The 23,959-nt window shown below is 33.3% G+C and overlaps 3 protein-coding genes across 4 annotated transcripts; 1 reads left to right on the top strand and 2 right to left on the bottom strand.

The window, feature by feature from the left end:
• Positions 1-277: 277 nt before the first annotated feature.
• LOC108860167 (probable LRR receptor-like serine/threonine-protein kinase At1g51860) lies at positions 278-6,400 on the bottom strand. Its single transcript, XM_018634070.2, has 13 exons — positions 6,157-6,400; positions 5,501-6,044; positions 2,983-3,461; positions 2,742-2,886; positions 2,574-2,645; positions 2,402-2,473; positions 2,221-2,304; positions 1,969-2,123; positions 1,645-1,892; positions 1,416-1,542; positions 1,269-1,334; positions 965-1,154; positions 278-863 (listed from the first exon to the last, which is right to left on the bottom strand). The coding sequence occupies exons 1-13, from the start codon at positions 6,236-6,238 to the stop codon at positions 455-457; spliced, it is 2,673 nt and encodes an 890-aa protein (XP_018489572.1). The 5' UTR covers positions 6,239-6,400; the 3' UTR covers positions 278-454.
• Positions 6,401-8,717: 2,317 nt separating this feature from the next.
• On the bottom strand, positions 8,718-13,148 carry LOC108858734 (probable LRR receptor-like serine/threonine-protein kinase At1g51860). 2 transcript variants are annotated; one of them, XM_057010291.1, is made up of 14 exons: positions 12,931-13,148; positions 12,298-12,835; positions 11,593-12,074; positions 11,059-11,203; positions 10,898-10,969; positions 10,743-10,814; positions 10,575-10,658; positions 10,323-10,447; positions 10,002-10,231; positions 9,804-9,930; positions 9,665-9,730; positions 9,384-9,573; positions 9,178-9,304; positions 8,924-9,089 (listed from the first exon to the last, which is right to left on the bottom strand). In XM_057010291.1, the coding sequence occupies exons 1-14, from the start codon at positions 13,010-13,012 to the stop codon at positions 9,063-9,065; spliced, it is 2,367 nt and encodes a 788-aa protein (XP_056866271.1). In that variant the 5' UTR covers positions 13,013-13,148; the 3' UTR covers positions 8,924-9,062. The 2 variants fall into 2 exon arrangements, with proteins under 2 accessions (XP_018488119.1, XP_056866271.1); XM_018632617.2 differs by having other exon boundaries at positions 8,718-9,304; positions 12,931-13,146.
• Positions 13,149-17,114: 3,966 nt separating this feature from the next.
• LOC108860578 (uncharacterized) lies at positions 17,115-17,609 on the top strand. Its single transcript, XM_018634440.2, has 2 exons — positions 17,115-17,270; positions 17,356-17,609. Exons 1-2 carry the CDS (start codon positions 17,117-17,119, stop codon positions 17,484-17,486), a joined length of 285 nt encoding a protein of 94 aa, XP_018489942.2. The 5' UTR covers positions 17,115-17,116; the 3' UTR covers positions 17,487-17,609.
• Positions 17,610-23,959: the final 6,350 nt, after the last annotated feature.

The raw sequence follows: 23,959 nt of genomic DNA on the forward strand, positions 1-23,959 counted from the left end.
CCTTATGGCGTTGTTCCATCTCTGCTGAATATGACTGCTGAATATGTACCTCCTTATGGCGTTGTTCCATCTAAATTTTATTGAATCCCACAAACTGCATCAAACTATGGATAAAGATATGAATTAACCATCATGTTTACAAAAGTTTTTTAAAAAAATTGGTCCATACTGAACAATCATTCACACACTTTAACTCTTTGTATATATATATATATATATCAATCTTGAATTATTCAGTGGTGACTTGGAAGCAAGCAAGATATGAACTAGTCAAAAATAGAAGGTTTGTAAGAATGAGATTTTGTTTCTTCCATAACACAGAAGATTGTATACTTCATTTTCTAACAATATAGTTTATCACAAGGACATTGAATTGGAAACTTCACAAGGAAAGATAATTGCCAAAAACAAACAAAATAGTTTTTCCATAGAATCAAATAGCACATTTTTCAAGTTATCTGGCTCCCGGGGCAAACTCCGAAGCAGAAGTGAGACTATTGTCAACTGAACCCATCGAGTACATCTCTTGGCTACCCTGTCTCCTGGCATTTTCCAAGGCCACACACTCGTTCAGCTCCATCACAACCTGTGCCATTTTTGGTCTCTGGTTGGAAGACGGGTTCACACAACCCAGGGCCAGCTCTACAATCTTCCACGCACCATTTGTGTCATAGTCTCCCATCAGCTTGGGGTCAACAATGCTCCTGATGTCTCCTTTGGTGAGCATGAACCCAACCCATTCATTGATATGAGGTCTTTCTCGGGTTTTATCAATCACCGGTTTGTTTGTTACTATCTCTAATAGCACTACTCCGAAGCTGTAGACATCACTCTTCTCGCTTAGCCAATTTGTTCTGTAGTACCTGAGATAGTAATATATAGAAAGGTTTAACAAACATTCTTGATTTCTCATTTGAGCAAAATATACAACAGTCTTGATTAATTACTCATTCAACTAACTCACTCGGGGTCTAGGTAACCAGGTGTGCCCGCAACCACTGTCGAGACATGACATTCACCATCGATTGGAAAAGATCTTGACAGCCCAAAGTCAGCTAGTTTTGCTCCATAACGCTCATCCAATAAGATGTTGGTAGTTTTCACATCTCTATGGACCATAGGAGGCCTACATCCATTGTGAAGATACTCCAATCCTGTTAACAGATGGTTATTGTTTATGCCAGTCTTTGCTTTCAAACATCATAATCAGAATAGGCAACATTTTCTAGTCATGAATCAGACAAAGAGAAAAGGTTATTTTTGTTCACCTTGTGCTGCCTCTACAGCTATTTGCATTCTGTTTTCCCAGGTTAGTACATTGCCTCCACGTTTTCCTGTAATGGGCTTTGAATGTTTTAAACTGTGGAAGGAGATTGATGCGACTAAGTTAGAGTGTCTTTAGCCAATGTGTTTACCTGACATATTCTCCTTCAGGTCTCCGTTTCCCATGTACTCATAGATCAGAGCCAAGTTATCTCCATCATCACAATACCCCACAAGTCCCACCAAATGTCTGTGATGAACTCTTAAAAGAAGCTCCACCTGATAAAATTTACAAAGTTACATTTTGATGATTTATTAGAAAAAAACTTAACACTATTTAAGAAACAAGGATTAACAATAAGGACATATCTCGTAACATACCTCTGCCTTGAATTCTTTATAGCCTTGAGCCGATGAATGAGAGAGCATTTTCACAGCTACTTGAGCATCATCCAAGTTTCCATGATACACTGTTCCAAATCCTCCTTTGCCAAGAACCCTCTCGAAGTTATTAGTCATCCTCAGTACCTCCGAGTACGTGATTCTGCGGTCCTTTGTTATAATTGATGGATTGGATGGTCTAGTCTCACTTTTTGCTAAACCTGAAGTGACTGATGGAGGTCTTGGAGCTGCAAATGCGTACAAAAAATATGTTATCCTGTTTCTTTAATCTCAGGAACTCGGTCTGGTGATATTCAAACATACCCGCATTGCTTCTTGGTTTTTTCTTTCTAACGATGAAAAAGATGGCCAAGATAACTACCAGAGCGAACACGCCAGCCAATGACGCTGCAATAGCAATCACTGGAACCTTTTTGCTTTTGCCTCTGATAGTGGTCGGATTCAGGGTATCTCCCAGACTGAAATCATTAAAAAAGTGATTGTAGATTTAGTGTGGCATTACATATACTTCCAAGAAAAAATTGAGTTGATCTAAGTGAAGTATGAAAAACTTACATTAGTGTTAAAGATTGGCTGTTTACCCTTTCCTGAAGAGAGTCCGGAACTGTGACATTAAGCTTTGGGTTTCCACTTAAGTTTCTTTGAATAAGAAGAAAAAAACACTGCAGCTTTCAGAACAGAACAGAACAGAAAAATCTGGTAGCAGACAAGAAAAGGTTGTGAAAAAGAAGCTCACATAAGTTTCAACATTTTCATATCAGCAAAAAAAGATGGAATATATCCTGATAAATCATTACTTGATAAATCTCTGTCCATAAAATAGAGAAAAATAAGAGTTATTCCTTTTTCCCACAACAATCATGCATATGTAATACTAAGTTTCTTGGTGTTTCCATTCGGATGCTTACAGCTCTGTCAACTGTGTTAGCTTGGATATGTCAGATGTTATGGTACCGGTTAATCCGCTTGCCTTCAAGTTCCTATTATTTGAGAATAAACAAAAAAAAAAAGAAAGTATCCATAATAGTTATAAGCAAAAATTAGAGAACCTTGTGATGAATAATATAAGAACATACAAGGATGTGATCAGCGATGGCTCGGAGTCCGGATAACTGCAGTTCACACCTTCCCACAGGTACAACAGAGGAGCACATGGATCTCCTTGCCAGCTTAGCTTCTTGGTTAAACCATATGTCTTCTTGATACTCATCATAGCAGAAACTAATCATCACATATTCAAAACTCATCTAAGAAACAATAAAAAATATTAAAACAGACAATTTAGAGTGCATAATGGCATTATAAGAACATGCTAACCTTCATCCTCATCTGTCCCGAGCTGTGTAACGTCTAAGACTGTGTAAACCTCTAGGGCGTTGATAAGTGGAGGAAGAGTTGAGTTTCCCGTCATTGTGAAAGTGAAATTAAACACCCCGTCTGAAGAAGTCACGGCTCTTGGATTGAAGATGGTTGAAATGCTGAGATTAGGAGGTCTCATATAACTGTACCAACGCAAGCCACCGTTGTAAGTGATGTTGAACTCTCTGACGTCACTGGCTTTGAGTGTTTGGATTTCGGCGAAATGCATATATACATATGACTGCGCGGAGATGTCGTCAAGAGTCCACCAGAAGTACCATGTCTTGTTAGCATTTACGGGTATAGCAGCATTCTTCATCACTGCTTGAGGCATATCGTAGTTATTACTTGTATCGATCGGGAGGTCGGTGCTTATCGAGGTGGTTTCGTTATCTGTATATGCATTCCAGCCTCGGTCATGTATGTCCTCATCATACCTGAAGAGACTCTTTTTGTTAAACTCAATAAGTTTTTTAATTGTATACTAGGTGATAACCCGCGCCCTGCGCGGAATGAATAGATTTTAAGAGATGATCAAATGGAATCAAATAGACATTATACATGTAAAATCATAAAAACAAATTACACTGTATGTGAATTTTATTTTTAAACTTGTGTATTCGTTTTGAAAGTTTACTTGGAACATATATAGTGGAAGTGAATCAATAAGAGTAAGTGGATATTAATAAAAGATAAATTATGATTTAAAATAAAATAAAACATAGATATATAATATATAATTGTTATCATTAAAAATCGTAAATAAAAGATGAAACGAAACATATGAAATAGACAAATAAAACCATGCAGAAACAAAATATAACAAAACATAATTTGATTAAAAATTGCTAAAAAGCTGTTGTCAATAGTGCCGTAAGAGAGTGTAAAAGAAAAGTTAAACAAAAGCTTAGAACACCCATGTTTCAGTAAATGATCAAATTGTGAAACTAAATCTTTCTTAATAATTACATGTATTTTATCTCCATGAAAAAAAAATAAAAAAAACTATAGCATTAGTTGAAACACATAATAGTAGTTGAGAAAAAAATATAAAGACTAACAACAACTAATTTTTGCATCTACGAAATCTATTTCAATGGTCTCTCCGCCAGCAGCCGAGTATAACTTTCAAAGTTTAATGATTTTCACTTTAATCTACAACATTGATTTCTTTGACTTCAAGTGAGAGATGAAATTCGTATCATTTTATTTTTCTAGTCTTAATCCTTGTAGGTTGTGAAATTGTAGAGTAAAGTTCACTTGATTTATATATAGTATACCCTACAGTTAGGGTTAGTTCCACTTAATTTCAAAACAAAACAAAAATTCTCTCTTAAATTTAATACTAACAATCCCTAACTTTTATTAAAAAATTTAAAAAAATTGGAAAGTCTTACAATTAAGGAAGAAACAAATAGAAAATAATATTGACTATGAGATTTGACAATATTAAAGAAGCGACAAATTTTTATTGAATCATAATTTGGTCTATCATCATTTATGTTGATTGTTTAGTCAAAAAAAATGGTGCTTGAGTTAAGGGATTCAAGAGATCTCGTCAAATATATCTTCTAATTTAGATTCTCAATATATTAAAAAAACTTACAAAAAATTTAGTAATGTATATTATAGCTTCTTTTTTTAATATATATAAAGAAGTGGATCAATATACGGTATTTAACGTCATATATACTATAAGTTATTAATCAGATAAAAGTCATATATAATTTAATGAAATATAATATATAATGTTATTACGTATGATTTTTTCTATTTGACTTTTGTTATGGGCAAAACCAAAAGTAGTAATCAATTGTTTACAAAAAAAACATAACATTGAACAATATATTATGGTCATAGCCAATGAGACTTATGCAAGTTAATTTGGTCAATCCAAATTCTCAGACCATTAAACGAAATGAATTATTATGGAAACTACTTAACTTTGTGACTTTGTTATATATGGAAAACAATATCATAACATAAATGATTGATTGAAAAACTAATCATCTATTATTATGTTTAATGATTGTAGCAATTTATCATGTGTTATAACACAATTTGGACAGATTTGACAATGGCAAAACAATGTAATTTTTCTAGTAATGAAAGGGTTTTTAAAAGAAGTGGGTAAGAGTGAATGTGAGAATGCCACCTAGGAAATGACATTGTGTAAATAACACATCAACTTGAGGTTATTTTCTTTTAGTGCTCCTAAAATAATATATAGGGGATAGACTAGGAGGTCCGGGCCAAGAGGACGTAGACCTCCTCAAACATGTTAAATTAACTCTATTTTTGTAAAGACAAAAGATATATAAAAACTCTACAGTATTTTGTAAAGCAAACCATTTCCAACTGGACTCGAATATGTATTTCGAATAGGTAATCTCCAAGAGTTTTTTTAACTAATAGGTCAACTCCTCTTGATAAAAAAAAAATTAAGTTGTATATGAAGATTTGGTTTTATTATTACCTGACGAACGATAATGGATTGGACGGAAAGTATATTCTGGCAAACATCATCAACGATCCACTTTGTGTGTTATAACTGTTATTGTTCATTGGACGAAGTTCCAGTGCGGAAATGAACGGTGTGGTCGGTCCTGTTTTAACAAGACAAACTTGAAGCCTATCTTGTGTTACAACATGTAATATCTCATATGTCGAACTATTTGTTGCTCCTGTTATTTTGATAGAAGTCCAATTGTTAGCACCAATGTGAAGATCAAAGCTTGGCAATTGATTCAGACCGTCGTAGTTCCCATACATGAAGGTTGCTTTGATCAGATATTTGGTGTTCGCTGTGAGGTTAACGAGGTTGTAACAGTTTCTTTGACCGTCAGGAAAGCTTCTCAAAGACCAAGTTTGTTGCTGAAACTGAGACGTGTATGCATTATTGATCTTCCCGACAACCCCACTGTCTACGTAATCCGCGTCTGATTTGTATGTTATATTCGTCGTCTTCTCAGTATAGGTTGTGGTCGTAGGCACCAACCCACAATCCAAGCTGATGAATCCTGTTCAACATAAACAAAGAAATCACATTCAAAAGAGTTTGTTACAGGTCAAATTGTTCTTTTCAGCTGCAAAACAGAGTAATGAAAAACAGTCTTGTATGTTATCAAGAACCTGCTTGAGTTTGAGCATCGACTGATCCCAGAACAGTAAAAGAGATGATTAAGAGGAGCAGAAACCAACGAACAGACTTCATTTTTCTTGGATAGGCGATGAGATTCAGAGGAGAATATTATTCATTGTTCATTGCTGTCGATTGGCGAATATTATTCAATTATATTGGTCAATTATAAATGGGTCAGGTGGGATATGTAGACTTTGTGCCAAGTCTACTCTTACTTGCCTACGACGTTCTTTCTGGTTTCAGGCGTGTAGAGAATGAGTGAAGCATGTAACTTCCAGGTGCAGAGAGTTTTTCGTCAGACAAAATAATATCACCAAAACTGTTAAAAAGAGGAAAAAAAAACCTTTTTAATAGATAATTCTCTCCAATCGTTTTTTTAATTTTTGTCATAAAAATAGTCCTAAAAATAAAATGACTAAAATAATCTTTTTTATTTTAAAAATTTTAATATATTTTTATTTTTTGAAATTTGGTACTCATACCCAAAACCCACTTCTTAGCTCTAAACCCTAAGTGTAGATTAATTAACTCAAATGGTATAAATACATATTTTACCTTTTAATAAAACCTCGTTTGATCAATTTTCCTTTTTAAATGCTATTTTGTGAAAATAAATTTAAAAAGTTATTCAAAGAAATTTCTCTTTTAAAATCCTACTAGATTTAAGACAATTCTAAGATGATGAAAAAAATTATATGCAGAAAATCAACGCAAAACGTACATAAGATTTTGTTGTTTTTCTGCGGCAAGACTCGAAGAAGAAATTAAAAAGAGTTATAACTTTATTCTTCATTAATGAAAAAAAGAAGAAAAATACAAAACAGACCTTAGTGAGGCTCGAAATTGGGTCTCAAAAGTTAAAATCACTAACTTTACCGCTGAATCGAAACACTTACAAGTACTCATTGGGTCATATTCTTCTATACCCAACAGACTTGAACCAACTCGAATATCAGAAATCTCAGCTTTAGTATACGTTATATTCAAGAAGAGAAATTTTCAATTTTACCAATACTTTGATATCTTTTTTCAGATTTACATTCAAATGATGATTAGTTTCATAAATACCTTAAATTTGTTATAAAATAATTTAACTAACTCTCCTAAATCATTTATAATATTTAAAAATAACTTATAAAATATTTATAAAAATTTAAACTCAACCCCATCTCCAAAATACTAAATCGTAAACCATAATCACTAAATCATAAACCCTAAATGTTAAGATATTTTAGATTAAACATATTTAAAAAATGGTAGCCAACAAAAGTATTTTAAAGAATTTATTTTCAATAAATCTATTTACATATTTATGAAGACATTTTTGAAATGAAACTTATTTTAATAAATCCAAGAAGATATCATACACTTTCATAAAGGTTAATCCTTAAACTTTTTAAAAGAAAAATAGTTTCTCAACAAAAGTTTGAAACTTTTTGTGAAATTCTTTTTGGAAAAAAGTTTTTAGAAAATTTTTATTTTTGTAAAAAAAATTCTTATTTTTAATATTTATTTATTTTATATACTTAGTAAATATTTAGTTAAAATTATAAATTAATAAGGATAAAATTGTTATTTACCGTTTTAATGAAATCTATTCGGTTAATTTGACTTTTATAGGCTATTTAGGAGACAAAAACTTTAGAAAAATAATAATTTAGTAATTTTCTCTAAATTCAAATACATAGCTTTTAAAATTTATGATTGGATAACGCGCTGCTTTTGAAAGGAACTAGTCAATGTTGGCAATTGTACGACCTCAAAGCATTGACAAAATTAAGGTTCACTCAATTTATTACGTTTTGTCAATCTTATCTCTTAACAAAATAAGAGAATCTTTTTTTGTTTCTAGTCACCAACCGTTGAAAAAAAACACATGGGGTAATTTCAAAATTACAGCTTTGTTTCTGTCTTTTCTCTCACGGTGGAGGGGAGGATGGACCCAAAGAGTAATTTTAGGACACAATTTATTTCTGTCTGGCTCAACACCTATAACTACCTCTTTGATAAACTTCTCTTTTTCTCAATTTTAGGACACAATCTATATAACAAGTTAAAAACTAAGATGCGGAAATTATTTATATATACTCATCTTCTTATAATAAATCAAAATTATTTTATTAATGTATATAGTTTAAGTTGTATGTAACTGAAACTTGGTCTTATTTGTAAGCGAAAATATATATGTGTAGCACAGGATCAATACTCGTATAAATTAGAAACATAAAACCAATTCCAAATATTGTTATGAGAAATTTGTTATTTCATATCAATAACTAAATGGAAACTACACATAAATAAATCTTGATTGTTTATCAGATTCTAACACAGTAGTGATCTATCCTCCTAATTGTTTTGTTTCAATTTCTTTTAGATTCTGTCGTAGAGATTGTTTAACTTTCGAAGACTCTGTAGTGAAAAGTACTCTTACAGACTTTTGCTTAAACCATGAGACCATACCGGCTCTGGTTTAATTTAAATCAATGAAAATCGATCGGTCCTGAACAAAAAAATACTCTGAATTCGTAATAAAGAAAAAAACCCAATAAAATAACACATGAATGGAAAATATGGTTTCTTGTAACCCAAGAAAGTTACACATACATTACTACTGAAACAAACTGCTTGCTTATGCATAGAGAAGAAAAGGTTCAATTTCAAAGATAACTTAACATTGCAATGTTTATTTCAACATATCATTGTGTTCAAAAATATTAAATCCTTTCAATTCACCTGGGTCCAGGAGAGAGTTCGGAACCAGGAGATAGGCTAAAATCAACAGAATCTTTAGAATACATCACTTGACTCCCTTGTTTCCTGGCAATCTCTGAATCCAGACACTCTTTTAGCTCCATCACAACGTGTGGCATTGTTGGTCTACGGTTGGAGGTAGGGTTTACACATGCCAGCGCCAACTCCACAGCTTTCCATACACCATTTGTATCAAAATCTCCTATTAGTTTTGGGTCAATAATATTATTAATGTCTCCTTCCAGGAGAACGAAGCTAACCCATTGTGTAATGTGAGATTTCTCCCGGGTTGTATCGATCACAGGCTGGTTTGTGATGATCTCTAGTAGCACTACCCCGAAGCTATACACGTCGCTCTTCTCGCTTAGCAAGTTTGTTATATAGTACCTGAAAAGAGTAGTGATGATATAACATTATCATATTTTATACTGAATAAGATTATTAGTTGATTGCTATTGGTACTCACTCAGGGTCTAAGTAACCAGGTGTTCCTGCAACTACTGTTGATACATAAGATTCACCATCAACCGGGGAAGATCTAGAGAGCCCAAAATCGGCTAGTTTCGCTTGAAACAGCTCATTTAATAGTATGTTAGTAGTTTTCACATCTCTATGGACCATGGGAGGAATGCTTCCATTGTGTAGATACTCCAATCCTATTACAATTAATGGTTGCTTTTATGTCAATTTTGCATTGTAGACATCAAAATCAGAATATGAGAAAAAAAAACAATGTTGTTTCATCACCTTGTGCTGCCTCCATAGCTATTAGTATTCTGTTTTCCCAAGTTAGAACATGCTCACCACGTTTTCCTGTACCAAATTTCAGTTGTATTTACAGTGAATTAAATTCCACCAAGTCAGAATCTCTTAGTGAAAGTTTTACCTGACATATTCTCCTTCAAGTCTCCATTTGCCATGTATTCATAAATCAAAGCTAAGTTATCACCATCATCGCAATAACCCACAAGTCCCACCAAATGTCTGTGGTGGACTCTTACAAGAAGTTCAACCTAAGAAGCATAAGAATGATTAGAAACTAAATCGAAAGAGACTGATGGCTCTATTTCTCATTCAAAGTTACCTCTGCTTTAAAATGTTTATAATCTTGAGCAGCTGATGTATGAAAGAGCATTTTTACAGCTACTTGAGTATCATTTAAGTTTCCATAATACACTCTTCCGTAGCCTCCTTTACCAAGAACTCTCTGAAAGTTATTCGTCATCTTTAGTATCTCGGAATACGTGAATATCCGCTCCTTTGTTCCGATTGATTGATTGGATAATCTCTTCTCACTATTAACGCTGCTTGAAACTAATACAATGGTAATAAAAAAAAGATTTAATCAAACATTTGAAAAATGTTATATTTTACATGTGTTTAAGACCTGATCCGATAATTATACCTTTATTATGTTTTTTCCTTGCAATAATAAAACATATGGCAAGGATAGCTAGTGCAGTGATCACGCCAGCCACCGATATCTCAATAGTAACCAAAGTAAAATTTCTACTCGGTTTGTGATCTATTCTACAATCATTAAAAATGACGGGAAATGACCAAAAAACAAAGAGGAGATTAGTAACACTAAGGAGGCAAACTAAAAAATATGCTTTATGATCAAGAAGAAGAAACAACAGTTGTGAAAACATCTTACATTAGTGTTATAGATTTGTTGTTTATCCTTTGTTGAAGAGAATCTGGAATTGTGAGACTGAGCTTTGGGTTTCCGCTTAAGTTTCTGCAAATGAAAAAAAAAAATTCGTTAGCAAAAACAAATTTTTTTTGAAAAAGTGCAAACAATAGTTCAATATCAGAAACTCACATGAGTGTCAGCATCTTCATATCAGCAAGAAACTGTGGAATATCTCCTGATAAATCATTCTTTGATAAATCTCTGGCCATTATAGGGGGAAATAACGTTTTTGAAAGTTAATATATCATACAATTATTTGTATTTTAAGAGTTTTAGAGGCTTACAGTTCTCTCAATTGTATAAGCTTAGCTATATCAGGGGTTATGGTACCGTTCAGTCCGCTTGTTGTCAAGTTTCTAGTGCGTTAAATAATTAAAATTAGCGCAAACTCCGAAACAAAACAAAAAAAATTATGAACTGTATACAAATGAAATAAAATACATACAAGGATATGATGAGAGGTTGATCCGAGTCCAACTGAAGGCAATTCACACCTTCCCATCGGTAAATTTGAGGAGAACATGGATCTCCTTGCCAACTTATCTTTTTATTCAATCCATATGTTTTCTTGATGTTCATCATAGCAGAAACTGATACTCAGACGAACCAAACAAATTAGGAGATGTAAATATCAATGCAACGGTTGAAAGAAAAAGGAGGTATGTAGTTTACAAATAAAAAGGAGGTCTACAAGATGTAAAATATTAATTGAATAAGATATCTATATTAAACATAATTTTGTGTTAATAGCATAATTAAAATTCTTGTCAAAATGTGCTTTTATTCAATTTATGATTACTAAATCATAACTTAAATATGTTATTATTCGGTTAATGATTAAAAATTCAAGTAATGGATTCAAATAAATAAAAATACAAAATTTAGATACATATATGGTAGTGGTTTGGAAATCTATACGTATTTAAAATTTGATATAAAACAATTATATATATGGAATGGATTTACTAATGAAATTTACCTTCATCTTGGTATGCCGCCAGCAGTAAATTTTCAACAACTGTATAAACTTCAAGGGCATTGATAAGTGGAGGAAGAGTAGAGTTTTTGGTCATTGTAAAAGTGAAATTGAATATCCCATCTGGAGAACTCAACGCCGTTGGACTAATAATTGTTGTGATGTTGAGTTTGCCAGGTCTAAAGAAAGATTCCCAAACCTGATCACCGTTGTAAGTAATGTTGTATTCTCTGATCTCATTATTGCCAAGATTCTGAATTTCAGCGAAATGCATGTATATATACGATTCTGTTTTGGCGTGACCAAGATCCCACCATATGTTAAGAGGATCAGTAGGCTTTGCAGGAACGATTGCAGAATTCGCCACCTTTTGAGGCACGTCGTAGGAGTTACTACTTGTATTGACTTGAAGATTGGTACTTATCGACAGGGTTTCATTCTCGCTACATGGAACCCAAACTCGGTCATGGAAGTCTTCATCAAACCTATAAAAGAGAGAGTGAGAGAGACAAAGATTCTTCATGAAAATGTATCATTCATGACCTTTTTCAAATGAACGCACAATTTAAGCAAGCAAAATAGGCAAAATCTTTGTGTTGTAGTAAACGCAAACGGAAGGAAATGTATGTAAACGTTTGCATTTGCATTTTATGATATTACTTGTGAAAGAATATTTTATATTTTAAAATGAAGCCTCGTTATCTTTACCTGAGGTAAGATGGATTCTGCGGAAAGTAAATCCTGGCGAACGACGCCAACGATCCACTTTGAGTCACGTAACTTCTATTGTTTAACGGACGAAGTTCTAACGCCGATATAAACGGTGTTGTTTGTCCTGTTTTGACAAGACAAACTTGAAGCCGGTCTTGTGGTAAGACATGGATCATCTCGTAGATCGAAGCATTTGCTACTCCATCCAATATAACAGAAGTCCATTTGTTAGGACCAACGTGAAGATCAAACTTTGGGATCTGGTTTAGACCGTCATAATTCCCATACACAAAGGTACCTCTAATCAAATATTTGCGGTTGGCCTTAAGGTTGAAGTTGTAACAGTTTCTCTGACCTTCAGGGAAGCTTCTTAAGGTCCAAGTCTGTTGTTGTAACGGTGTATTGTATGAATCGTTGATCCTCCCGACTAATCCACTGTCGATATAGTCCGTGTCTGATGTGTATGTTATATTTGTTGTCTTCTCCCTATATGTTGTGCTTTTAGGGATTAATCCACAATCCAAGCTGACAAATCCTGTTCATGAAAAAATATTATAATCAAAAGAGACAGAAATTCAAGAGGTGATATAAACTGAAAGCATCAAGTTTTAAGGAAAACCGAGTAAGAACCTGATTGATCTTGAGGTTGGACTGATTGAAGAATGGCAAAAGCTATGACTAAAGGAAGCAAAAAACCATTGAGAGATTTCATTATGAGTTTTACTTTTATTTTCTTTTTGCAAATATTGACCGTTTAGATTAAACACCTGATTGTAAGAAATATATGAAAACTTGAAAGAAAAAAAGGAAGATAGGTGCACAGAATCTTGCTCTGTCGATCGAATACGGAGCAAAATATTTGGGGAACAATCCTATATTTTTATTTCATTTAGAAACATATCCATAACTTTATGTATGAAAAAATCATATTTTTCTTTATTTGATTTTCTTAACTTATTTTTATTTCTCACCTTATTCACTGTTGTTTTGACTTTTGAATAACTAAAAGTAATAAAAATGCCAGAGTTATTGAGTCAATTTTAGTTATCTGAGGGCATATAGAGTTATTGATGACCATAAGAAATATATTTGTTGGGGGTGTATTAAACTATGAATTCGAGGTTATTTGTGTTAATATATGACAAATCTATTGTTATTCAAATATGAATTTTAAAAAATACTTTAAAATCTAGTGTTATTGAACAAAATTTAAGTTAAAAATTTTAGAGTGCTTTAATTGTTTTTAGAGTGTTTGAAAGGAGTTTTTTAGTTATAGAAATTCAAAAACCAAATCCCATAATTTTAAATGAGACTATATAATTGTTTAGTAAAAATCACATCAAATTTTCATATTTTCTGAAATTATCTAGAAACTCAGTAAGAATCAAATCATCTCAAATTTCAGATTCAATGCACCCATTGATCTCGATTTCTTTCTTTTTGGCTCAACATACACCTTTTAGGCTTTTACCAAGTAAAATAAAATGTTGTTACGTCTTTACGATATCTAGTTTAGTGGATACAAATAGGTTTGGATGGATATTTTGGATAGAATTCAATTTATAGAGACGTGGAACATAAAAAGGCAAAAGGCTGCTTTACAAATCGAGTTCAAAACACTGAGATGGAGTATAGAACGTATACATTAATATTTGCCTTGTCAAAATTTAAGACAGATTGCAAAGATAAAAAAAATTCAAGGTTGGCCAAGTTTTACGGGAAAAAAAATGGAAGTGATACAAACTCATCAGATGCTTTCCGGACTTCAAAATTTTTTACTTCCCAACCTTACGTTCCAAGAGCATGAACGGAATTGATGATCCTTTAGCCTTATTACATGGTCTTTTCGTAAAAAAAAATTCTATTCCGATTTGATTATTTAGATTATCTGAAGTTTGATTAATAAAATAGTCGTTTATTACTAAATAAAAAAGAAGATTATTTTTCAAAAATAACATTTATTTTATATGTTATTTAAAAAATACAATTGGTTTTTTTCAGTGTTAAATGTCATTAAATACAATTCGGTCACGACAAATTTTGCATTTCATATATATATATATATATATGTTAAAATCATAAAATATTAAAATTTCTTAAACATATTTTTTATCATTATCTTAAACAGATACGATTAAGACTGTTAATCAGAGAAAAAACTATGTGTTCATGAAGACAAAGTAGGACGGTTCACACCAAGCAATGCATCCAAATATTTTTTGTCGATGTGTTCTATTCCGTATTTCCATAGTATATACGAACGGTCGCAAAAGTTAAGAAACATTTCTTGATCCATTGTATTTCTTTTAAATAGGATGCAAACGCAGAATATTCATCTTATTCTGAAACCATCTTATCAAACTTGAGATTTCATAAGTATTTTTAGAAAAACTATTCTTCAAATATATAAATATCAATATCATAGAATATCTTAAGTTTCCTATAATTAAACAAGAATTACATATAATATAGTGGTTTATTAGTTTAGCGTCATGTGCAGCTGGACCATTGTTCAAAATGTATTAGGAATCTTTAGTTTATCATATTTGGAAGTATTACATATTTTATATTGATTCTATAATCTAATCTATTAAAAGTGGAGTACAAAATTAGATTAACCCTTAGTTTTCCACTAGAATTACATTGCCATGCCCTTAAGATATTAAATGAAGCTATATTTAAGTATGATTATTTTTTCTAATTTAAATAATAGATTTAAACATTTAATGTCTTTTCCTAATTTAAATAATATATTTCCTTAATAAAATCTTAACCAAAATAGATTTCCTAATATATTTTGTATTAACATATTAAATATTTTTAATATTTATTAGTAACAAATAATAAAATAAAAAATCACACATCATAATCAATTTATATAATATATAAATAAAATATAAAATAATTTATTTATATATTATTAGCATAATGCTCTCATAATATAAATTTAATTAGTTATAAATATAAGATTGGTTTAAATGATACATTGTGATATAATAGACGATTAAATCACAAAATATAATTGTTTTAAAAAGTAATAAATAAAATTGTTATGTTTTAAAATGTTATATTAACAATTATGTAATACATTTTAATTTACAAATATATATATAGTATACCATTAGTACACAAAAAAAAACTAAAGAGAAAGAAAATATTTATACAGTCACAGGTCAAGCTCTAAAAATAAACAAAAACAACGCAAGATTATTTTTCTTTAAAAAAATATTTTAATAGAAATTATAGTTCCAAATATGTTTATATATTTTATGTATTTATAATTTTTTTTATGGGATGCTAAGATTTTTGAATTAAAAAAATTTATGACTCCTCTATATTATTTTAATTAGGAAATTTAAAATTTATATCATAACATTTTTATTAAAATTTTAGTTTTATTTTTATTATAACTGCAAAGATTATTTTTCAATCTAAATTTATATTTAAGTATTACAAATACATCATTTATTATTAAAAAAATAAAATATAAAATAAATACCCGCCCGGTCGGGCGGGTCAAAATCTAGTTATTTTATTATAAGTTGCATAATTAGTCGGCATTTCTATAAAGAATCATGTTAAGAAATACTATTATCATTTATTAAAGATCGAATTTATTTAAATAAAATAACTACAAATATTTTGATATTTTTCAAATATTGAATTTCAATAAAATTTTGAAAATAACTAAACCAATAACATAATTTAAAAAAATGAATTAGAAGATACTCCTCAAAAATTTGACATATTATATTAGTGCTACGATTATCTAATAAGTGACCTAACAAAAATATAGAAAATAAGATGAAATTGTCTCTTACAAATATTTATTTTATTCATATTTTTAAACTTAAATTTTTTTTGAAGTTTAAATATTTAACTAGATCATTTATAAACACAAAATAATATTAGTCGGCTATATTATTTGATTATGTGTTACTTCGTGTTACAACTGATGTTTTAAGATTGCAATTTTTGTATTAATCCATCAAACGTGCGAAATATATATAAAAAATACAAGATGGATTGAAAAAATATTTTAGCTTACTTTATAAGAAAATAAAATAAAACTTTTGATCAATGTGAAACGTGTTAAAAATAATCCACTCGATGTGAGATGAAATTAATTATCATATTTTGATTCTCATATAATTGAGTTCACTTTTAAAAAAACTATTTTATACAAATATAAATATAATTTACCTATAAAATACATAAAAATGTATGAAATCTAGTATTATGTTAACAGGCTATACATTTTTTTCTGAAAAGACTATAAATTCAGGAAATATTAATTTTTTTTAGAAACATGATAGAACAATAAAAAATAAGGACCTTCCTTGTTCCAATACTCGGGATCTATCAACATTGAAGTCACCAATATCCTCTTCACTTTGGTTATCCGAGAATGATCATTCTTTTCGCACTTACTATAACTCTTATCCGCCACACTAGAACAAGTTTTCGTCCCACTATTCCGCACATCCTCTGCGCTATCCAAGAAATAAGTGAGAGTTAGACAGAATGCTATAAAAATTATTTGAATTTGCTTATTTCTCCTGTCTCATTTTTTTGCACATCTGTTGCACCTTTTGATGTTTACCACCCAAAAAATTGTAGTATTATTTTTTTGTACAATTTGTTTATCCTTTAGTTCAGAGCTGCGTTACAGTTCGGCCTTACCTTACATGTGGGTCGGTCTATTAATTTAGGGACATTTGACTTCTCATCCAGTACATAAAGAGACTTTGAATCCTAAATTGGACTGTGGAAAAGTCGTCCTTGGAAAACACATATAAATACATATCAATACCGTATGTCCTCTGATATCATAATCCATAACAAAAGCAGAGCATCAATGGCGTTTCACAGTGAGAAGTCTATCTTAGTGAAGGTAATCGTCTTCTCTCTGCTACTTCTTCTTCCCTTGTCACAAAGCAACGCTGCTCGTATTGCATCGACCTCCAGAGGTACTGAACTCGTCAACCTATCTATATAGACAATCACAAATCGTCGAAAAAAAGTGTTTCAAAAAAAAAAAAATGTATTTTTCAGTTCCTATCGGCCCCATGCGACCGATTTGCCCGGCTTGTGTGTGTTGCGAGCCAGCGCCACGAGGAAGGTGCTGCAGATGTTGTGCATCTCCTATCGTCTCTCAGACTCATCACCACTCTCGATCTCCATGAAAGACATAAACAAAAAAGCCGACTAGTTTGTTTCACCAAGTGCTCTGTTTTTTATTTAAAAACATGCTCTGTTTCCAGTAGCTAAGGCTGTAACCAGTGCCGTGCCTACAATTTTGGGGGCCTAAGGCATTCTTATAAACAATTAAAGTTGTAGATACACTAGATATGTTTGTGACAAAAATAATTCACTAACATAAGACCAAACTAAAATGTAAAGAACAAAATACATAAACAATCAAGCTCCTAACATATGTATACACTCTTCATACTCCATCAACATCCACTGTATTTTGTATGCATGGGGCCCCAAATATTGGTGAAAAATGAGGGGCCTGGGGCTCATGCCTCTTCTGTATAATGGTGAGCACGGCTCTGGCTGTAACAAATACTTTTTTCTGAATTAATTTTACATATTATTCAAAAAAAAAAAAACCGACTAATAAAGAATCATAAAGAAAGTCCTTTGTAGTCCATGTTTCTGCTTCCATGTCCTAATAAAATAATAACACTCTAATTCTGATATCAGCTTATTTTGTTGGTTGATAATTTTCTGAATATCGAGGGCTGGCATTTAGATAAGTCGGTTAGTTCCTTCAAGATTCACAAGGAATAATAGACACAACTCTGCATTAATACTAACTTATTTTAGTCTTTAGCAAAAAAAAAAAAAACTATACTTTAGTAATGACAAAATATAAGCCCAACCCAAGTATTCGCTTAGTAGATAAACAAAATCTTTCAGTGAAAGATCAAAACCTGCATCAAATCAACCAAACCACGACAATTTGGACATCTCGCTCCGATCAAGTGTAACTGTGTAAACCCAAGAATATACTCCATACAGAAACGATGAAAAACATGTCCGCACTTGTTTAAACGCTTAATCTTAGTTTCCGATGACATACTAACGACGATGTTTACTTTGAAACATAATAATGGGTCTGTTGGTTCAGTTTCCTTACAAAATCTAGTTTCAACTTATCGGCGTCGAAAATAAACAAAGTCAACTGTTTTATGGAGTTTGATTTCAACTTTTGACGAAAACAATTAATCAATATCTTAAATACGTTATCTGCCAAAATGAATACTATAAAATCAACGAGACATTTAAAATGAGTCATTTAAAAAACTTGGTTAAACTGAAGCCAGCCAGCTAGACTAAACCACTTAAGCTAACAGATATTCTGGTAGACTTTCAAGAATCAAATCGAAGTACCAGTAGAACTGTTGGACCAATAATTAATTGGTTAAGAGTGAATATTAATGGGCCTGCGGCTCAAATGATAAAAGCCTGTTTGGCTTTAAATGAATGAGTTTGGAAAATGTCCCACATCGCTTAAGAGGAAGAGAAATGAGCAGCATATATATGTCTATGTGCTATGAGAGTATAAACGACTCAGAGGAACAGATGAGTCTCCACGCGCGCGCCGCCGCCGCCTGGCCGGCGCGGTCGTCAGGTCCGATAAGATTATTTTTTTTGGACCAAGTTAAGCCCAACGTTTGACCCATTTAATTCTCAAAAAACAACATGCATTTTATTTGAAACGACAAGTAGTTTGTCTAGAAAATAAAAACGACATGTAGTTTATCCTCTCGAGATATTTAAACGAGATAAGATTGGGAAGAGCGAGTCTTGGGGAATAAGTTTTCGAAACTCAACTTCCCTCGATCTCCGCAAGATTTCCGTCCACGTGCAGAGACTGTTGCGGAAAGTGGCTCGCTTCCATCTCTTTAAATAGTGGTCTCCTCCTCTATCATTTTTCACTTACTTTTCATATCGATATCACAGCAAAAAATCCCTTAGCGTAAGTCTTTAGTTTTGAGAGTGTTTCGTAGTCTTTATAGTTCGATAGGGCGTTCACGAGTGAAGCGTGAATCGTCGCCATGGTTTTATCCTGGGACTCTATATTCGTACAGTCCCGTCTCACTACGAAGCGAATATAAAGAGTTAAGGAAAGAGATATCATATCTCGACTCCATGAACGTTTTCTTATCGGGTTTCATTTCGTCTATTCAATCGTTTCTTTCCTTAACATCTCGCTTTTATTATATCGTTTATTTGATTCGGTTTTCCGGCTTCTACAATCTTAACTCTTTATCGCTTTCTGTCTAAAGCTTTAATCGGATTGAAAAACTATTTATGAAACGGGTTTTAAGGTTTTGTAAACGGTTTCAAAAATGTGTTTGCGATCTGCTCTCTAGCACTTCCGCGAAGCGTTTAAGATACTTTGTTATTCAAAACGTTATGTATTCAAATCGTTTCCACGAACGCTTCATAAAGCGAGTTTGTGAAACGATCTAAAAGTCTACACAAACGGTTTCTGCGAACGCTTTAAGCGAGTTTGCAAAACGTTTTCTCAGACTTAAATCGATATGATTTGGTTCAAACACCAAAAATGAAAATCGATTTAGATTATTATTTTTATTATTATATTAATAATAATTTGTTATTGTTGACTGGAGTACTAATCCGTTTTCATGTTTTCTCAACAGAAAAATGACGGATGCAAACAACACCCCCATTGACACTACCATCGTGCAAACTCCAATCAACGTTGCTGCAACTGATGTATCTGGTGTGACTACCGCTGGAAACATCCCTGCTTCCTCAACCGCTGCAGCAACAACAACCACTACCCTTCCTGCGGGAAACAGTGCTGATGAAACCACGCGCCGTAGCTTGTTCGGTGCTGGTATTTATCAAACGAGTTCAGGTCTAGGAACCTCAAGTGGTCCGGTTGCAGTACCAACTCCTCCGTCTGTGCCCAGCCTGTTCACTCAAGGACTGATGCCAGACCAGTTTGATGGCAAAAACTTCAAAACGTGGCAGAAGAAGATGATGTTCTTCCTAACAACGATGAAGCTGGACAAGTTCATCCAGGAGGACAAGCCCCTTGTCCCTTACGGGATTGATGATGTGCACACTCTCGCAAGTGTTGACATTTGGGTGCATTCTGACTTCGTCTGCAAAGGCTACATTTTGGGTCGCCTCATTGACCCATTGTACCGTGTCTACTGTGACATTCCAACGGCGAAGGAGCTATGGAGATCACTTGACAAGAAGTACAGAGGTGAGGACGCTGGCTGCCAGAAGTATGTGGTTGCAAAATTTCATGACTTCAAAATGGTGGATTCAAAACCCATCATGGATCAGGTGGAAGCGTTCCAGCTCATTTGCCATGAAATCAAAGCTGAAGGGATGTCCATCTGCGAGACATTCACAACTCTCAGCTTCATTGAAAAGCTTCCTCCAAGCTATGCGGATTTCAAGAACTACCTGAAGCACAAGAAGAAGAAGATGGGCCTTGAGGAGCTTATCATGAGGCTTCAGATGGAATCCAGGAACCGAATTGCTGACAAGATCAATGCTAAGGAGCATAGTGTCAACATGGCTGAGCACAAAGGCAAAGGAAAGGCACACGCCCATTCTCCAGCAAAGCCTTCGAAAACTGCTGCAGCACTGAAGGCTACTGGAAAAAACTTCAAGAACAAAGGTATTGAAATCAATGCGAATGTGGAGAGATTCAAGGGGAAGTGTCACTACTGCAACAAAGTGGGACACAAGACTGCTGAGTGTCGCAAGAAGATCAAAGATGAGAAGGCTCAGGCAAATCTCACTGAGGAGGATCTTGTTGCTGTGGTGACTGAAGCCAACATGGTTGAAAGCAACAACCCCAGGGAATGGTGGTATGACACTGGTGCAACCACCCACATTTGCACTGATAGGGCGATGTTCAGCACCTATCAGAAAAGCAAGACTCAGGAGAAGCTCAGGATGGGAAACACTGCAGTCTCCAAGATTGAAGGACGCAGCAATGTGATTTTAAAGATGACATCTGGACGTGAGGTCACTCTGACAAATGTGAAGCATGTGCCTGACATGAGGAAAAACCTGGTCTCGGGAACCTTGCTCAGCAAGAATGGATTCGCCACAAGCTTTGAGGCGGATAAGCTCGTGATTAGGAAGAATGGGATGTATTTGGGAAAGGGGTATGTTAAGGATGGACTGGTCAAGTTGAATGTAATGACCGTCCCTCCGAAAGTTGTAGCTCCAAAAGTTTCAATGAATAAGAAAGAGCCAGTTGCTTATTTGGTTGAGTCTTTTAATATATGGCATGAAAGATTAGGCCATGTAAATAATAAATCTATACAAAGATTAATGAATTTAAATTTAATTCCCAAATTTAAAACAAGTAAACAAAAATGTGAAGTTTGCGTACAGGCTAAGCTCACAAAAACGTCCTCACCTCGTGTTGAAAGAACTAATAAACCTCTAGATTTAATTCACACTGATTTATGTGATTTGAAATATATGCCAACTAGAGGAGGGAAAAAGTACTTTGTGACCTTCATAGATGACTGCACAAAATATTGTTATGTTTATCTTTTACATAGCAAAGATGAAACCTTAGATAAATTCAAAGAATTTAAACTCGAGGTCGAAAATCAGCTTAAAACAACTATTAAGGTAGTTAGAAGCGACAGAGGAGGCGAGTATGATGGTCCATTCAATTCATTTTGTAAGGAACATGGAATAATACATCAAACTACAGCCCCTTATTCACCAGAATCTAATGGAGTTGCTGAACGAAAAAATCGAACTCTTAAAGAGATGATGAATGCAATGTTGCAGGAATCTGGGTCACCCCAGAACATGTGGGGGAAGCGTTGCTTACCACTAATTATACCCTCAACAAGATTCCACACAAAATAACTGGCAAAACTCCATATGAACTATGGAAAGGTAATTTACCTTCGTATAAATACCTCAAAGTGTGGGGGTGCTTGGCAAAAGTTGCAGTACCGCCACCAAAGAAGGTCACTATTGGACCTAAAACAGTGGATTGCATTTTCATCGGATATGCACATAATAGTACTGCGTATCGGTTTCTTGTACATGAATCTGAAATATCAGACATCCATAAAAATTCAGTCATGGAGTCTAGAAATGCATCTTTCTTCGAAAATATTTTTCCATACAAGGAAAAACATGGTTCAAAACGAACTCGAGAAAAAAGAGACAACGACAAGGACTCAGAAATTGAGACAAACGTTGAAGTTTCTATAAATGATATCTCAGAAAATGAAGAAAAAGATGAACCTCGGAGAAGCAAAAGAGCTCGAAAAGAGAAATCTTTTGGTGATGATTTCCTAATGGCATTTCTAGTAGAAAATGTTCCAAAAACTTTGGCAGAAGCTATGGCTTCACCCGAAGCTCCATTTTGGAATGAAGCTGTCAAAAGTGAATTCGATTCTATCATGCAAAATTACACATGGTACGTAACGGATTTACCACCTGGCTGCAAAGCATTAGGTAATAGATGGATAATGACACGAAAACCTGGTGGAAAATATAAAGCTAGGCTTGTAGTTCAAGGGTTCCGACAAAGGGAAGGCTTTGACTATTTTGATACATATTCTCCAGTAACCAGAATAATATCTATAAGGTCGATGATAGCTATCGCAGCCATAAGAGACTTGGAAATCCATCAAATGGATGTAAAAACAGCTTTTCTAAATGGTGATTTAGAAGAAGAAATTTACATGAAACAACCTGAGGGTCATGTCATTCCTGGACAGGAAGACAAAGTATGCCGACTTGTAAAGTCACTTTATGGGCTTAAACAAGCTCCTAAACAATGGCACGAAAAATTTGACAACACAATGATGTCAAATGGTTTCAAAATTAATGAATGTGATAAATGTATATACTACAAAATTACCAAAAATGCGTATGTTTTGTTATGTCTATATGTAGATGATATGCTCATTATTGGAAGCAATAAAGACATTATCAATCAAACAAAAAACATGCTCAAAGGAAAATTTGAGATGAAAGATTTGGGATTAGCAGATGTTATTCTCGGAGTTAAAATCATAAGAAATTCAAAAGGAATTACTTTAACTCAATCTCATTATGCTGAAACAATATTAGAGAGATTTAAAAACTACTCTAATAGTACTGCAAAAACTCCGTTAGATCCCCAAATGCACTTGACAAAGAATTCAGGTGAAGCGGTTTCACAAAACGAGTATGCACGTGTGATCGGAAGTCTCATGTACTTGACAAATTGTACAAGACCAGATCTAGCGCATGCAGTAAACGTACTTAGTCGATATACAAGTAATCCAGGCCATACACACTGGAAAGCTATAACGAGAGTACTCAATTACTTGCGCTACACCAAAGATTTTGGGCTTCACTATGGTAAAGAACCAGCCGTTTTAGAAGGATACAGTGACGCTAACTGGATATCAGATTCTAAAAACTCAAAATCCACAAGTGGATATGTTTTTATACTAGGAGGAGCGGCAATATCTTGGAAATCTACCAAACAAACAGTGCTAGCTAGGTCAACTATGGAATCTGAGTTCATAGCATTAGACAAAGCAGCAGAAGAAGCTGAATGGCTTAGAAATTTTTTGGAAGATGTTCCTATGTGGGAGAAACCTGTACCAGCTATAAGAATACA

The sequence above is a fragment of the Raphanus sativus genome, chromosome 5, assembly GCF_000801105.2.
Source record: "Raphanus sativus cultivar WK10039 chromosome 5, ASM80110v3, whole genome shotgun sequence".
Lineage (NCBI taxonomy): Eukaryota > Viridiplantae > Streptophyta > Magnoliopsida > Brassicales > Brassicaceae > Raphanus > Raphanus sativus.

Excerpts from the sequence above, each read along its gene's own strand:
- LOC108860578 (XM_018634440.2), top strand. The coding sequence starts at position 17,117 with ATGTCCTCTGATATCATAATCCATAACAAAAGCAGAGCATCAATGGCG. Across the intron at positions 17,271-17,355 it reads TATTGCATCGACCTCCAGAG|TTCCTATCGGCCCCATGCGA; the intron begins GTACTGAACTCG and ends TGTATTTTTCAG.
- LOC108858734 (XM_018632617.2), bottom strand. The coding sequence starts at position 13,012 with ATGAAATCTCTCAATGGTTTTTTGCTTCCTTTAGTCATAGCTTTTGCC. Across the intron at positions 10,659-10,742 it reads ATGAAGATGCTGACACTCAT|AAACTTAAGCGGAAACCCAA; the intron begins GTGAGTTTCTGA and ends TTTCATTTGCAG. Across the intron at positions 9,931-10,001 it reads ATAAACATTTTAAAGCAGAG|GTTGAACTTCTTGTAAGAGT; the intron begins GTAACTTTGAAT and ends TATGCTTCTTAG.
- LOC108860167 (XM_018634070.2), bottom strand. The coding sequence starts at position 6,238 with ATGAAGTCTGTTCGTTGGTTTCTGCTCCTCTTAATCATCTCTTTTACT. Across the intron at positions 2,305-2,401 it reads ATGAAAATGTTGAAACTTAT|AAACTTAAGTGGAAACCCAA; the intron begins GTGAGCTTCTTT and ends TCTTATTCAAAG. Across the intron at positions 864-964 it reads CCTGGTTACCTAGACCCCGA|GTACTACAGAACAAATTGGC; the intron begins GTGAGTTAGTTG and ends TTACTATCTCAG.